Consider the following 15,633-nt stretch of genomic DNA (forward strand, 5'->3'; position numbering starts at 1 on the left):
GCGAAGGGCAAAGGACGCCAGACACTGACGCGAGTCGCCAACCGATCCCAGCATCTAGTGGGAAACTGAGTCCCAATCTAAGGCCGAACCTTCTGGCTTCCCCGTCACTCACCCTACAACCTCCTCAGGCATTTCCGGTAAGAAGCCTGCGACCCGGTTCGGACGTCGAGTCGCAGCGCAAAAGCGCCCGGGTACTGGCGGAGGCCGCGGCCGCCGAGGGAGGGGGTCTGTAAACCGAAGGGAAGCCGCCTCTGCGCCTGCGCTGTCGGCTGTGCCCGGAGAGGCGAGGGACGGGGAAACAATCGCTGAGCCGGTGCTCCCGGGGCTCCCGCCCGAGGTCGCTCTTCACTCCTCAGCGTGGCGCAGCGTCGATCCCCAGAGAGCTCTGCAGGGGTGTGGGGAGGTAAGAGCCCCCGATGACAGGCCGTCTTGGCTTCTCCTCACCCCTGCTGCCCTCACAGAGGGGGCGGGGTGGCCGCTCCGGGTCTGGCCCTCCTCTTCCTCTGGGGACCGAGCCTGGATCCCCTACCCGTTCCTTTTCCGAGGCCCCGAAGCTGTCCGTGGAGCCCTGGCCTTCAAACCTCTTGTCCCCACCGGACCGGACCGGACCAGACCGAGCCGGGAGGGCAATCACGGCATCTGTTTACCCGGTTCCACCCACCCGGGCCGCCGGAGTGGCCGGCGCTGCTAGGGGAGCAACCCGGGGCCGCGGAGGATGGAGGGCGGAGGGCGAAGCCGGGCGCCGCCTGTCTCGCCTGAGGAGGGGCTGTGACTGCAGAAGGGGACTGTAGTTCCCCCGGAGCGACAGCCTCTACGAGGAAAGGACGCGGTCCTCGCCTACGAATCTGTTCTCGCTGCCGGTGCTCTCGCAATGTCCGTTCCCGCACCAATGCACTTTCTTATCATTAGGGACCAAAAGGATGCGATGGCGTTTTTTCGCACTACCTTTTCTTTGGTACCTTTGAGAAACTCTAAAAGATGACCTTGCTTTTAGCTCTTAACTTACTTGTACTAAAGTGGTTGCAAATCTTATGTTCCAGACTAAGGATGTTCTTGTTAATTTGACTTGTATAAAAACTAGCCCATACATTTGATATTAAGTTAATCTTTTATTTAAAAAATAGGCAATTTGTTGATTGAATCAGGTTCCTCCATTTATTCATTAGAGTTTGTCATCTCTTGAGTGGGCAGAAGTTTAGTGGTTTGATCCAGTAGAACTGTATTTAATTTTTCGCCTGATTTCTTCCCCCTTTTCTCCCCTGGATGTTAAACTTCATGCTTAGTTAGCAAAAATGTGAAAAATATAATAAAGAACGAGGAAAAATAATCAACCATAATTCCACCATGTGAAGGTAATCAACCACTGTTAATATTTTCACTTTTTTCCTTCAAGTCTTTTTTTTCTTCTGTGCATTTTCTTAATTGAGATGAGGAGATTTTATACGCAGTTGGATTGTCTACTTTCCTTGGCTAAAATCATATTTTAAGCATTTCCCCATGTTTTAAAAAAGCTTCATAAATTAACTTTATGACTTTTTGATTATACAAGTAATACATGAGCAAAGTATTTTTTGAAACAGTTATATTACAGATAAAGCTAAATTCCCATTTATTATCCCCAATGATAATTTTATATGATATAATAGTACCACAGTTCATCTAACATTATGATTGGGGATAATCATACTTAAAATTATTAAAGATCAAAACAGTTTTTGTTTTCTAATGCAGTCTACTTACCATTTTGGAAATTTAAACTCATAAAATTTTAAATGTTTTATTTATTTGTTGAAAAATGACAGTAAAACCATTATATATTAAGTAAAATGATTTTTGAGTGAAACTATTTTCTAAAATAAGACTTAAGAAGGGTGGTGGTGTTTTACGTTTTTGCAAATCACTGTAATGTCTGGTTTTATAAAGACAGAGCTGGATTTTCATATTTGCTCCTCCAGTCAGTTTGGTGTGCTGTCTTATTTAGGTTGAAGCATATGAAGAAACTCAAGCTTTGCACAGGTATGTTGTTTGAAAAGGGAGGGTCCTTCAGGCCTCCTAAAAGGTTCTTAGGGTTATCTAGGGGTCCTTAGACCACAGTTTGACAAAGCTGATTTAACCATTGTTGGACTGATGGGCTGTTAGGTTGTTTACAGTTTTACGCTATTACAACCATTGCAACATTGAAAGTTTTTTGTGTTCTTTTGTATAAGTGCTAGTGTTTTTCTATAAGGAGGATTGCTATGGCGTAAAGTACTTTTTTTTTAAGTTTGATAAACATTACTTTTGATGCCTATGTAATTTTCTGTTGAGCACTAATGTTGATATTAGGATTGTTTTGACTAATCATTTGGTGAAATGTCTTTGCGTGTTTTTAGTTGTTTTGAATTATCTTCTTTGTTTTTGTTTTTGTTTTTTTTTTGGAGGGAGAAGGTTCAGGCAAAAACTGGGCACCTGCTAGACTAATTCTAAAAGAGCTGTAACACTGGGATTATTTTCTTAAATTTCTAAGAAGAGAATTGTTAGATCAAATATTATGACTTTTTTTGAGGGTATTGATACTTTGTCACATTGTTTTCTGGAGAGATTGTACCAGTTTCCTTTCTGTCAGCAGTGTCTGACGTGCTTTATTTAAAGTCACACCCTTACCAATATTGAGTACTTTTATTATTAAAAATTTTTGTTTAAATTTAATAGGCAATAAATGGTATGTGTTCTTATTCTCATTGCTTGAATAGTGCACTGAATATTTTTCATAATCTTACCAGTTGTCTGTCAACGTTTGCCCATTTATAGCCCAAGTGTTTGTAACAAATTTTCATCTTTTTATATTGTAAGGATACTGCTATAATTTTTTTTTTAGGAAAAGAACAAAAATTTTTTTTTTCTGTTTACAAAAGTATATGCTTGTTAGAAAAAATAGTAAAATAATATAAAGACATAAGGTAGTACTGAAAGGCTTATGTAAATCCATTCCTAGATTTATGGCATTCTTAACAGTTTGATGTTTATTCCTCCATATTATTTTTTTAAAACTGGGCCTTAGCTAATACTATTTTTTTTTTACATTTTATTTGTAAAAATAGGTTTATACTGCGTATAAAGTTTTGCGATTTGATTTTCTCTCATTTAACATTATATATTGGTTGTTTTTCTATAGAAGTATGTAAAACTCTGGGCAAAGTTTTATCCAGTGTGATTTTAGGAACATGAATTGTGATCTTTAGTTATCTGATGGCAGGCTCTTGTCCTCTTCTATATTCCCTTCCCAGGTGATCCCATCCATTAACAGCTGTGTGTTGCTAATTCCCAAATCTTTATCTATCTTAGACTTCTCTCCTGCATTCCAGATTCTTATATTCAACTGCCTATTGGATATCTCTCCCGGGATGTTCTCAAGGTACTTCAAATAGTCCAAAAGTGAATTCATGTCTTTTCTTAAACCTGCCCCTCTTTGTATTGCTTGTCATGGTCAGTGATACCACCGTCTACCCATAATGGAAACCTGTTAGTAATCCTAGCTTTCTCCCTTGCTTTTTCACTCTCCGAAAGTTCTCATTCATTGGCCACTTTTATATGTATTTCCTTTTCATCTCCACTGTATTGTCTCAGCTCGGGCCCTCATCATCTCTTAGCTTAACCATTTTAGGAGTCTCCTTGCTATTGGTTTTGTTGGTTTTCTGATTAATCTTCCATGTTGCTGCCAGTTTTTTTTTTTTTTAATCATGAAGAAATTTTTAAAAACTTACATTGTAAAGCAAATATTGTAAAGATTTGTATGTAAATCTGAGAGTACATAAATAGCCAAGTGAGCGAAAATATTACCTACAACAAGTTATCCTATGTGCGCATGAATAAACTTTAGAATAGGTATTTTATCTTACATTTCTATTATGTCTTCTACTGAATGTGCTGGATTGCTGGCACAAAAAGCACATCTTGACTGACTGAAATGGGAAATGTATGCAGCTTAATAAGAGTTCATGTTAAAAGGTTTCAATATACAGTATTTACATTGTTATACCTTTTACCAATTATTGGATTATATTATTATTATCCTACCTTATTTGTGTCTTTCTAAGCACCTCAAATAACATAATGCTTAGGAGAGCATTGCTATACAGATATGTTTTGTAAATAGATGTTATTTAATGAATTTCATAGTTTATTTTTTAAAAATTCTCTGGCTTTTGTTAATGAGAAACTAAGTGTTTTAGACTTTTCAGTTCCTGTGCTTTATTTTTTAAGTACATGCTATATTCAGAGTTCCTTTAATTTAATGTCTATGTTTATCAAAGGAATACCTGCACATAACGAGTCAAATTATACTTCAGGGTTTATAATGAAAAACAATAGTCATCTACCCCAATTCTTCTCATCCTTGAATCACACTCTCTAGAATCAGCCACCCTTAATCACCACTTCCTGTCTGAATCACAGAATACAGAAAATAATTTGGGCAGCTATTTTCTCAAGTTTTTCTTTTTTTTTTTTTTTTTTTTTTTTTTTTTTTGTTGAGACAGAGTCTCACTTTGTTGCCCAGGCTAGAGTGAGTGCCGTGGCGTCAGCTTAGCTCACAGCAACCTCAAACTCCTGGGCTTAAGCGATCCTACTGCCTCAGCCTCCCGAGTAGCTGGGACTACAGGCATGCGCCACTATGCCCGGCTAATTTTTTTCTATATAGATTTTTAGGTGTCCATATAATGTCTTTCTATTTTTAGTAGAGACGGGGTCTCGCTCAGGCTGGTCTTGAACTCCTGACCTTGAGCAATCCACCCGCCTCGGCCTCCCAGAGTGCTAGGATTACAGGCGTGAGCCACCGCGCCCGGCCTCAAGTTTTTCAAGGATGGATGGTACATAACTTATTAATAGTAACATATTAGATGCATAAGAGAGAAGTTAATTTATTTCATAAATTGGATGGCTTAGGGCATTGAGGATTAAATCTCTTACTGAACCCTTATTGAGAAAGGCTGCTCCAGAGTCAGTGACTTCGACTCTTTTTCACCTCCAGTTTTTTAAATAACATGTTTAGATACACAGCTATATCTCCATTCCCACCCTACCCCAATTTTAGGTATCATTTACCAGTTTCCTATTATAGAAGATGGGAATTTTGGTTTGTTGCACCAACTCCTACCTTTAAATACTGCACTGCCTTTCTCCACCTCTCCATTCTATATTCTCAAATTAGTTATATGTTAACTTTTAGTTATTTAGTATTTATATCATTTTAACTGTATAAATATTATATGCACCTGAGCCAGGTAAGTGTGGTATTATTCCCTTTCTTGTATAATTTTTTGTTTTTCCTATAGTTAATAACTGTAGGAAATTACCATTTATGTATCTTTATAAATATATTTTATATGTTTTTAATGTATCTTTTGTATTTATTTGATCTATTAACCCTTCAGACAAGATATAGCAATCTCGTCTTAGTAAATTCAATTACATCTAATAATCTGTTTGTTTTGCAACATCTTCCTATGATGGTCTGTCACCCTGATTCCATCTTGATGGGTTGCTCTCTGGGCCTGTTGCACAGCTCTTTTCCTCAACTGTCCTTTTATAGTTACTGTGAATTCCATTCGTCTCTCTCCTGTATTGGATATCCTATTTCCTGGATTTCAGGTTTTCTGTTTTCTTGACGTCTCCCTCATGTTGGTAGAGCATATCTTTCAGTAGCTTCTTGAGAAAGACTGAATGGGAGGCAATTTTTTTGGGTTCTTGCATGTCTAAACTTTTTTTATTCAACCCTCACATTTCATTGATAGCTTAGCTAAGTATAGAATTCTAGGTTGTAAATCCGTTTACTTTTAGAATTTTGGAGGCATGACTCCATTGTTTTGTATTAAAGCTTCTGTTGCTATTGAGAAGCCTAATGTAGATATAATAACTGGTCCTTTGATTGTGACCTGTTATTTTTCTCTGGAAGCACTTATATTTATTCAACAAGTATGTGTTGAGCACATTTTATGTGCCAGGCACTGGTCAAGACACTTTGAACATATGATTGAACAAAAATATAAGATCCCTACCCTTATGGAGCTCAAATTCAGAGAAGGGGGAATTGTTACAGATGATAAACAACAAATGTAATAACTAAATTATACAAAATGTGAGAAGGTTGTAAAGTAAATAAGTGCTTTAGAAAAGAGAAAGGAGAGCAGAATGGGGTGGGGAGGTCAGTAGTATTGGGGATAGGAAAGGTGGGATGGTATTAAATGGGGTGATCTTCCCTTAAACCAATCAGGTATTCTGAAATTTCACAATCGTGTGAGTTGGTAAGAGTTTTTCATTTATGTTTTGGGACCTAAATGGACCCGTCCCACCTGGAGAACTGAATCCTTCAGTTCTAGGGTATTTTATTTGACAATTCCTTCATTTTCCCTCTTTTCTTTCTTTCTAGACCTCTTATTTGAATATCAAACCTCATTAGATTGATTCTCTAACGTTGTTATCCTTTCTCTCCTATTTTCCATCCCTTTCTTTTTGTTCTACTTTCTAGGATATTTTCTCAACTTTATTTTCTCACACCTTGATTGCATTTTTTAAAATAAACTTTTTATTTTAGAACAGTTTTAGATTTACAGAATTATTACAGATAATAGAGTTTCTACATACCTCACACCCAACTTATTATTAACAGATATGGTACATTTGTTAATGATTAGTGAACCAATATTGATACATGATTATTAACTGAAGTCCATAGTCTATTCACACTTTGTCACTTTTCCCTAAAATGCCTTTTCTATTGCAGGATCCCATCCAGGATACCATATTACATTGAGTAGTCATGTCTCCTTAGGTACCTCTTAGTTGTGACAGTTTCTCAGACATTCCTTGTTTTTGATGCCATTGACAGTTTTGAGGATTACTGGTCAGGTATTTTGTAGAATGTCAATGGGGATTTGTCTCATGTTTTCCTCATGATTAGATTGGGGTAATATGTTTTGGGGAGGAAGACAACAGAGATAAAGTGCCATTCTCATTATGTCATGTCAAGCATACATACTATCAACATGATTTATCACTTTTGATGTTAACTTTGATCACCTGGCTTGAGGTAGTGTTTGTTAGGTTTCTCCACTGTAAAGTTATTTTGTTTTTTTCTCCCTTCTGTACTCTTTAGAAGAAAATCACTGTGTAGAGTGCACACTTAAGGAGTGGGAAGTTCCACTTACTTGAGAGCAAAGAATCATCGTAAATTATTTGGAATTATTTTTGCATGGGAGATTTGTTGTCTTCCCCATTTACTTATTCAGTCATTTATTTGTGTCAGGATGAACTCATAGATTTTTTTATACTTTGGGTTATAATCTGGTGCTACTATTTTATTTTGTTTCAGCTTTGGCCATTGGGAGCTCTTTCACTTGGCTCCTGTATCCCTCTGACATATTACCATTATGTGTGTGCACATACGTGTCTGTGTGTGTGTGTGTGTGCGCGCGCGCGTGTGTGCGCACATAAACATTTACTTTCTGGCATTGCAAGATGCACCATGCTCATCTTGTTTATTTCCTGCTCCAGTCCTAGAATCAGCCATTTCTGCAAGGAGCCCTGATTACTTTTGTTGGAGAATGGTATTAGAAGCCAAGATGTGGGTGCTAAGTATGCTTGTTTTCACTGGGATGCCATTGCTTCTAGGCCTTCTCAGCTGACAGAACAAGGAGATATATGTATTTATACTAACTTGTATTACACATACCTATAAATATTTCTATGCATAACCATTGGTATCCATATTAAGCTAAACATGAGTTTATATTGATGTCTTCAACTCAATTCCATTACGACATAGATCATTTTAGCCACCTCCCCTTGTTTATCTATAATCTCCTCCTTCAACAGTGAGAACCCAGCTTCCACCATCTGCCATGCATGTACTTAATTGTTCAATTCTAGTATACAGGTATAGTGGTTTCAGAATTGTTAACTTCACCATGGAAAACACCTTTATCAACTAGAATACAGTGCCTGCTTCCCTTGGCTCTTAGTTTACTCATTTCCAAAGGTCAGCACCTTATTTCTGCAGTGAGGTATTTCATATTCACATTTGGAATAAAGTTAGCCTCTTTTGTCACATTCTTTTATTCCATCCTGGGATCCCCCGACCTCCTAAATAGTTTTTTAAAATTTGCATACATTGAGGTTTGTTCTTTATGGTGTAAAGTTCTATGGGTATTGACAAGTGATTATTGTCTTATATTCACAATTATAGTATCATACAGAATAGTGTTACTAACCTAAAAAAAATCTGTGTTTCACCTATTCAACCCTCTCCCACTCCAAACCACTGGCAATCACTGATTTGTTTACTGTCTCTATAGTTTTACCTTTTCTAGACTATCACATAATTGGAATCATAAAGTATGTAGACTCTTTCACTTGTATATATTTAAGATTCACCAATGTCTTTTTGTGGCTTGATAGCTCATTATATTACTGAATAATATTCCATTGTATGAATATTCCATAGTTTTAGGACATGTTGGTTGCTTTCATCTTTTGGTAGTTTAGAATAAAGTGCTTTATATGCATTCACATCTAAGTTCATTCGTTCTTTTTCTCTTTTTTTTTCAAGAGACGAGGTCTTACTCAGTAGCCTAAGCTGGAGTGTAGTGGTGTGATCACTGCAGCCTCAAACTTCTGGGCTCAAGAGAGTCTCCTGCCTCGGCCTCTCAAGTAGCTGGGATTACAGGTGTGCATCACTACACCTGGCTAATTAAAACAGTTTTCTTTAGAGACAGGGTCTCACTGTGTCACCCAGGCTAATCTTTGAATCCTGGCCTCCAGTGGTCCTCCTGCCTTAGCCTTCCTAGTTGCTGGGATTATAGGCATGAGCCACCACACCTGGCTCACCTAAATTCTTGTGTGAACATAAATTTTCAAATTAGGTGAATACCTAGTAGCATGATTACTAGATTATATGGTAAGACTATGTTTAGTTTTGTAAGACTTTCAAATAGTCTTCCAAAGTGGCTGTACCATTTTGCATTACCACTAGCAAGAAATAAGAGTTCCTGTTGTTTGGCATCCTCACAGCATTTCGTATTGTCTTTTTTTTTTTTTTTTTTGGATTTTAGACATTCTAATAAGTATGAAGTGCTATCTTGTAATCCACAATTTTCTAAAGGCAAATGATGTTGAGCATTTTTTCATATTCTTATTTGCCATCTATATATCTTCTTTGTTGAGGTGTCTGTTCAGAACTTTTGCCCATTTTCTAATTGGATTATTTTCTTATTGTCAAATTTTAGGGGTTCTTTGTAGATTTTGGATATAAGTCCTTTATCAGATATGTGTTTTGCAGATATCTCCCAATCTGTGGCTTGTCTTCTCTTAACAGTATCTTTTACAGAGAAGTTTTTAATTTTAATAAGATCTAACTTGCCAGTTTTTTTCTTTTGTAGATCACGGTATGGGTGTGGTATTTTAAAACTCATCCCCAAACCCAAGGTTATATAGATTTTTTTCTATATTTTTTTAAGAAGTTTTACAAGTTTGCATTTTACCTTATGTTTATTATCCATTTTGAATATACTTTTATGTAAGGTGTAAGGTCTGTATCTAAGCCCAAATTTTTGCATACGGATGCCTAGTTTTTTTCAGCACTCCTTATTGAAAAGATTGTCCTTTCTCCATTGCATTTCTTTTGCTCCTTTGTCAAAGGTAATTTGACTGGCCGGGCACTGCAGCTCATGCCTGTAATTCCAGCACTTTGGGAGGCTGAGGCTGGAGAATTGTTTAAGGCCAGGAGTTCAAGACCAGCCTGGGCAACATAGTGAAACCCTGTCTCTACAAAAAAATAAGAAAAATTAGCTGAGCATGGTGGCACACGCCTGTAGTTCCAGCTACTTGGAGTATCATTTGAGGCTGCAGTGAGCTGTGATTACCCCGTTGCACTCCAGCCTGGGTTCAGAGCAATACCCTGTCTCAAAAACAAAAAACAAAGTTGACCCCATTTGTGTAGGTTTATTTCTGGAGTCTTTATTCTGTTCCATTGATCTTTGTATCTGTTCTTTTGCCAATACCACATTGCCCTGATTAGTGGGCCCTTCCTGTATGTCTTAAAATTAGGTAGTGTGAGTCCTTCAACTTGGTTGTTATTCTTCAGTATTGTGTTGGCTGTTCTAGGTCCTTTGCCTTTTCATATAAACTTTAGAATCAGTTTCTTGAGACCTACAAAGTAGCTTGCTAGGATTTTGGTTGGGATTGCATTGAATCTAGAGATCAGGTTGGGAAGAACTGACATCTTGATATTGCATCTTCCTATCCAGAAGCATGGAATTTATCCTTTTATTTAGTTTTGCTTGGTTGCTTTCTTTCTTTTCTTTTCTTTCTTTCTTTCAGCAGTGTTTTGTAGTCTTGGACGTATAGATCCCATATATATTTTGTTAGATTTATACCTAAGTATTTTATTTTTTTTGGTGCTCTTGTAAATTATATTTTTAATCCCAAATTCCAATTGTTCATTCTCATATATAAGAATGGAAGTGATTTTTATATATTGCCAGTATATCCTGCAACCTTGCTACACTTGCTTAATCCATTTTTTTTGGTCAATTTTTGGGGGTTTTCTACATATGAAATCATGTAATTGTAAATAGAGACCATTTTATTTCTTTCTTTCCAAGCAGTGTATCTTTTATTTCCTTTTCTTGTCTTATTGAACTAGTTAGGGCTTTCAGTATTATGTTAAATAGAAGTGGTGAGAGAAGATATCCCTTCCTTGATCCTAATCTTTGAGGGAAGGCAGTTTCTTATCATTAAGTATACTGTTAACTGTAGGTATTTTGTAGATGTTCTTTATCAAACTGAAGAAGCTCCCATCGACTCAGAATTTTCTGAGATTTTTTATCATGAATGGATATTGGGTTTTGTCAAATCTTTTTTTGCATCAATTGATGTGATTACACAATAATTCTTTAGTTTGTTGGTGTGGTGGATTACATTGATTAATTTTCAAGTGTTGAACCAGCCGTATATACCTGGATAAATCCCATTTGGTCATGGGGTATAATTCTTTTTATACATTGTTAGATTCAATTTGCTACTATTTTATTGAGCATTTTTATTATATTAAATATATCTATGTTCATGGGCAATATTGGCCTGTAGTTTTCTTTTCTTCTAATGTCTTTTTTTTTTTTTTTTTTTTGAGACAGAGTCTCACTCTGTTGCCCGGGCTAGAGTGAGTGCCGTGGCGTTAGCCTAGCTCACAGCAACCTCAAACTCCTGGGCTTAAGCGATCCTACTGCCTCAGCCTCCCGAGTGGCTGGGACTACAGACGTGTGCCACCATGCCCGGCTAACTTTTGTATATATATATTTTAGTTGTCCATATAATTTCTTTCTATTTTTAGTAGAGATGGGGTCTCACTCTTGCTCAGGCTGGTCTCGAACTCCTGACCTCGAGCGATCCACCCGCCTCGGCCTCCCAGAGTGCTAGGATTACAGGCGTGAGCCACCGCGCCCGGCCTCTTCTAATGTCTTAATCTGGTTTTGATATTAGGGTAATGCTGATCTTACAGTATAAGTTAGTGTTCCCTCTGCTTTTTTTCTGGAGAATTGGTATTATTTTTTCCTTAAATGTTTGGTGAAATTCACAAGTGGATCCCTATGGACCTGGTAATTTATTTTATGGAAAGTTACTCAATTTTGAAAATAGATACAGGCTTCTGCATTATCTATTTCTCCATGTATGAGTTTTGGTAGTTCATGTCTTTTGAGGAATCGGTCCATTTCATCTAAATTACTGAGTATGTGGGCATAGAATTGTTCATAATATTCCTTTATTATCCTTTTAGTGTCTATGACATTGGTAGTGATGACTCTTTTATTTCTTTCTTTTTTTTCTTTTTTTTGAGACAGAGTCTCACTCTGTTGCCCAGGCTAGCGTGAGTGCCGTGGCGTCAGCCTAGCTCACAGGAACTTCAAACTCCTGGGCTCAAGCAATCCTCCTGCCTCAGCCTCCCGAGTAGCTGGGACTACAGGCATGCGCCACCATGCCCGGCTAATTTTTTCTATATATATTTAGCTGTCTATATAATTTCTTTCTATTTTTAGTAGAGATGGGGTCTCGCTCTTGCTCAGGCTGGTCTCGAACTCCTGAGCTCAAATGATCCGCCCACCTCGGCCTCCCAGAGTGCTAGGATTACAGGCGTGAGCCACTGCGCCCGGCCTTATTTCTGATATTGATAATTTGTGTCTCTCTTTTCTTGATTAGCCTGATTTATCAATTTTATTGATCTTTTCAAAGAATGAGTTGTTTTATTGGTTTTTCTCTACTGTTTTACTGTTTTTAATTGTATTGATTTCTGCTCTAATTTTTATTATCTTTTCTTCTAAATTTAGGCCTCTAAATTGCTCGTCTTTTTCTAGTTTTCCAAAGCAGAAGCTTAGACTATTGATTATAAATTTTCTTTCTTTTTCAATTTATGCATTTAATGCTGTCAATGTTCCTATATATACGGCTTTCCTTTCATCTCACAAGCCTCACTTGAATTTTAAGATTTATGCTGTTGATTTCCATGATTTTTTTTTGTGTGCGTTCTATATGTTCCTTATTTATGGCTTTCTGTTCCTGTCTCATGGTTGCATTGCTTTTTTTTCCTCTCTGAGAATATTAATTAGTTTCTTCAAAGTTTTCTTCTGCTTCATGCGTTGTCTTTTCCTCCAGATTCCTTTTTTTTTTTTTTGGTGTCTCTGTGTTTTTCACACTCTTCTATATATATGGTATAACCACAATTTAAAAATATAAACAAAAAAGTAATATGCTTTATTTAATTAGGATGCCTTACCATTGTTACTGAAAATTTTTCTGAAATGTACTTGTTGATTTTTAGTTTGTTGCTAGCATAATTATTGTTCTTTTGAAAGTGACCTTCTCTCTCTGGCTACTCTTTAGGGTTTAATAGTTTCACTATAGTGTGTCTAAGTGTGGATTTTTCTTTATTTATATTGTTTGGTATACTATGTTACCTGTATCTGTTGAGTTGCATTTTTTATCAATTCTGGAAAATTTCCTAGCATTGTCTTTTTAAATATACTTGTTCCATGCTGTCTTTTCCCTTTATGGAACTCCATTCTCATTCTATCAATGTCTCTTAACTTTTTTTTCATATTTTCTTCTTCCTGCTTTCTCTGGGCTTTATTTTAGGTAATTTCTTTAGATACATCTTCCAGTCCATTCAATTCTTTCTTAATCTCTGTTTAATCTATTTAATCCATCTTTAAAGTATCTCTTATTTTTTTCGGGACCTCAGGTTTCCTTAGTTTATGGCACACAATCATAATTAGTTCTTATAAAGCCCTTTCATTTGGTTGTTATCTTTTATCCTCAATTTCCTCGTTTAATTCCCACTCCAGGCAACCATTCAAATCTGTTTAATATGTATATCTTTATGTTTGTATTTATTATTACAAAATTTATATTATTTTATTGTGTTTTACAAAAGTAACAGTCTGTAAAAGATTGAAATTGTAAAAAACACTAGTCATTCACCATAGGCAGTTTGAGAAACATTGCTGTAGAGTGTTCCAGCTTCTGGATTAGCTTAGTTGATTGTTTTCTTTTTATGTCATTTAACTTTTCCCTTATGCTTGAATTTCTTGTAAACATGACGTTAGTTCTAAAAGTTTGATTAGATTAAGGTTCAGTTTTTTTTTGTGTGTGTGTGTTTTGTTTTTTACTTGATGCTGTTCTTCCACATTAAATGATGGTGAAATTGATCACTGGATTCAGATGTGTTAACTTGATTCCACCATTATGAAGCTCCCTGTCAACATTTTCCTCTAACGTTTTTAATATCCAGTTATAGCCATTGTCTAATCCATTTATTGCATTAGGGTTTGTGAAGAGATGGTTTTTAAAAATTTTAATATCCCTCTGCATTTATTAACTGGAATTCTTATCTAAAGAACTTTCCCTCAGCAACTATTTAATATTTTGTTATTTTAAAGTATATTTTGTAAACAAAAGGCAGGATAAATTCTTGGCTCTTTTCCCTTAATTGATCAGTGTTCAGAGTAATTGGTTAGTGCTCTAGCAACCCTCCAATGAGTGGTATATTTTGTTTTTAGTGTCATTATGATCTCTTGGTTTTTTAAAATCTATTTTATTTCTGTTCAGTCCTTTTCGGTATTCATTCATTTGATGCTCCATTGTCCCCTTAAGCCAGTGAGAGTCCTTTCAACTTAGCTTGTGTCCTTTTGATATTATTCTGTTAGTTATTGATAGATTCCTGCAAGGTTTCTCAGGCTTATTTGGTGGAGTTTCTGCCCCAGACCAGAGGTTCATCTCCTTTATTCATCTTTTCATAAAACTAACTTTTAATTTTCTTGTACCTCTCTCTTATATGCTTGTTTTTTTTTTATTTCTTTAGTTTCTGCTCTTAGCTTATTAGTTTTCAATTTTGTTTCTTTTGTAGTATAAGCATCTAAGGTTCTAAGCATCCCTTGAAGTACCACTTTTGCTGAATACCACAAGTTTTTTATATACAGTATTTTTTACTTTTTATTTGTTTGTTTGTTTGTTTTTAATATGAAGGGGGGCGAGGAGAGGTGTTCAGTTCCTTTCTTTCTTTTTTTCTGAGACAGAGTCTCACTCTGACGCCCCAGGCAGAGTGCAGGGCATCATGATAGCTCACTGCAACATCCCTGGGCTCAAGTAATTCTCCTGCCTCAGCCTCTTGAGTAGCTGGGACTATAGGCACGCACCACGACACCTGGCTAATTTTTCTATTTTTAGTAGAGACCGGGTCTGTTGCTCAGACTGGTCTCAAACTCCTGAGCTCAAGTAATCCTCCCACCTCAGCCTCCCAGAATGCTAGGATTATAGGCATGAGCCACTGTACCGGGCCTATCTGCAGTATTTTATATATATGTAGAATAATTTATTAATATATTATTTGATATTTTGTATTTATAAGTAGGTTAGCTTTCCATTATGAATTCTTTGACCCATGAGTTATTTAGCTTTAAAGTTTATAATAGTTTATGTTAATATATGCAAATGTTATGTTGTTAGAGTTGGTTTTCATGTCATTTTTACATATAGAGAGGCAATTTCCCCGACTAAAGTGTAGATTCCTTAAAGAAGGATTCTTAAATTTTATTTTTGTATCTATTCCTTGACCATGTTTCCTGGTGTGAAATAAATGGCATAATATGTATGTTATAGAATTAAATGAAATATCATACTTTTTATTTTCTAGGCATACAAGAATTAAATTCTGAATAAGTCTACAAGTAGGATGGATAGTTATTTTAAAGCAGCTGTCAGTGACTTGGACAAACTCCTTGATGATTTTGAACAGAACCCAGGTTTGTTGGTTTTTCATTTTTACCATTAATGGAATTTTAAAATGTCTGTAATTCACTTATTTCAAGTATAGAGTAATATTAGCAAAATTTGATTTCAATTTTGGTCACATTGTTATCTTCTGTAAAAAGTTCACTTATTTAATAATAACATTAATTTATTCTTATATTGAATGGTACCAATAGCCAGAGATAGAAGAAAACTATGTTTTTTCTAGATACAAATTAGGTGTAAGAAAGGTCTTTGAAACCAGTATATGAGCAAGCTAAAAGCAACTTGAAAGCTCTACATAAATTGGTATTTCATTAC

The 15,633-nt window shown here is 36.2% G+C and overlaps 1 protein-coding gene and 1 pseudogene across 2 annotated transcripts in view; one reads left to right on the forward strand and one right to left on the reverse strand.

Annotated features, from left to right (window-relative positions):
• The first annotated feature begins 316 nt into the window (after positions 1-316).
• The window catches only part of ZFYVE16 (zinc finger FYVE-type containing 16), a 44,498-nt gene continuing 29,181 nt past the window's right edge, over positions 317-15,633 (forward strand). The window contains exons 1-2 of one of the 2 annotated variants that reach the window (XM_069492793.1): positions 317-403; positions 15,218-15,326. In XM_069492793.1, coding sequence (XP_069348894.1) covers positions 15,257-15,326 — 70 coding nt within the window. In that variant the 5' untranslated portion in view covers positions 317-403; positions 15,218-15,256. Of the gene's footprint in view, positions 404-15,217; positions 15,327-15,633 lie in introns of those variants that run through there. The other variant, XM_069492792.1, reaches the window with a different exon arrangement.
• On the reverse strand, positions 2,441-2,482 carry LOC138398523 (U7 small nuclear RNA; annotated as a pseudogene).

This window comes from Eulemur rufifrons, chromosome 17 (assembly GCF_041146395.1).
Source record: "Eulemur rufifrons isolate Redbay chromosome 17, OSU_ERuf_1, whole genome shotgun sequence".
In the NCBI taxonomy this organism is placed as follows: Eukaryota; Metazoa; Chordata; class Mammalia; order Primates; family Lemuridae; genus Eulemur; species Eulemur rufifrons.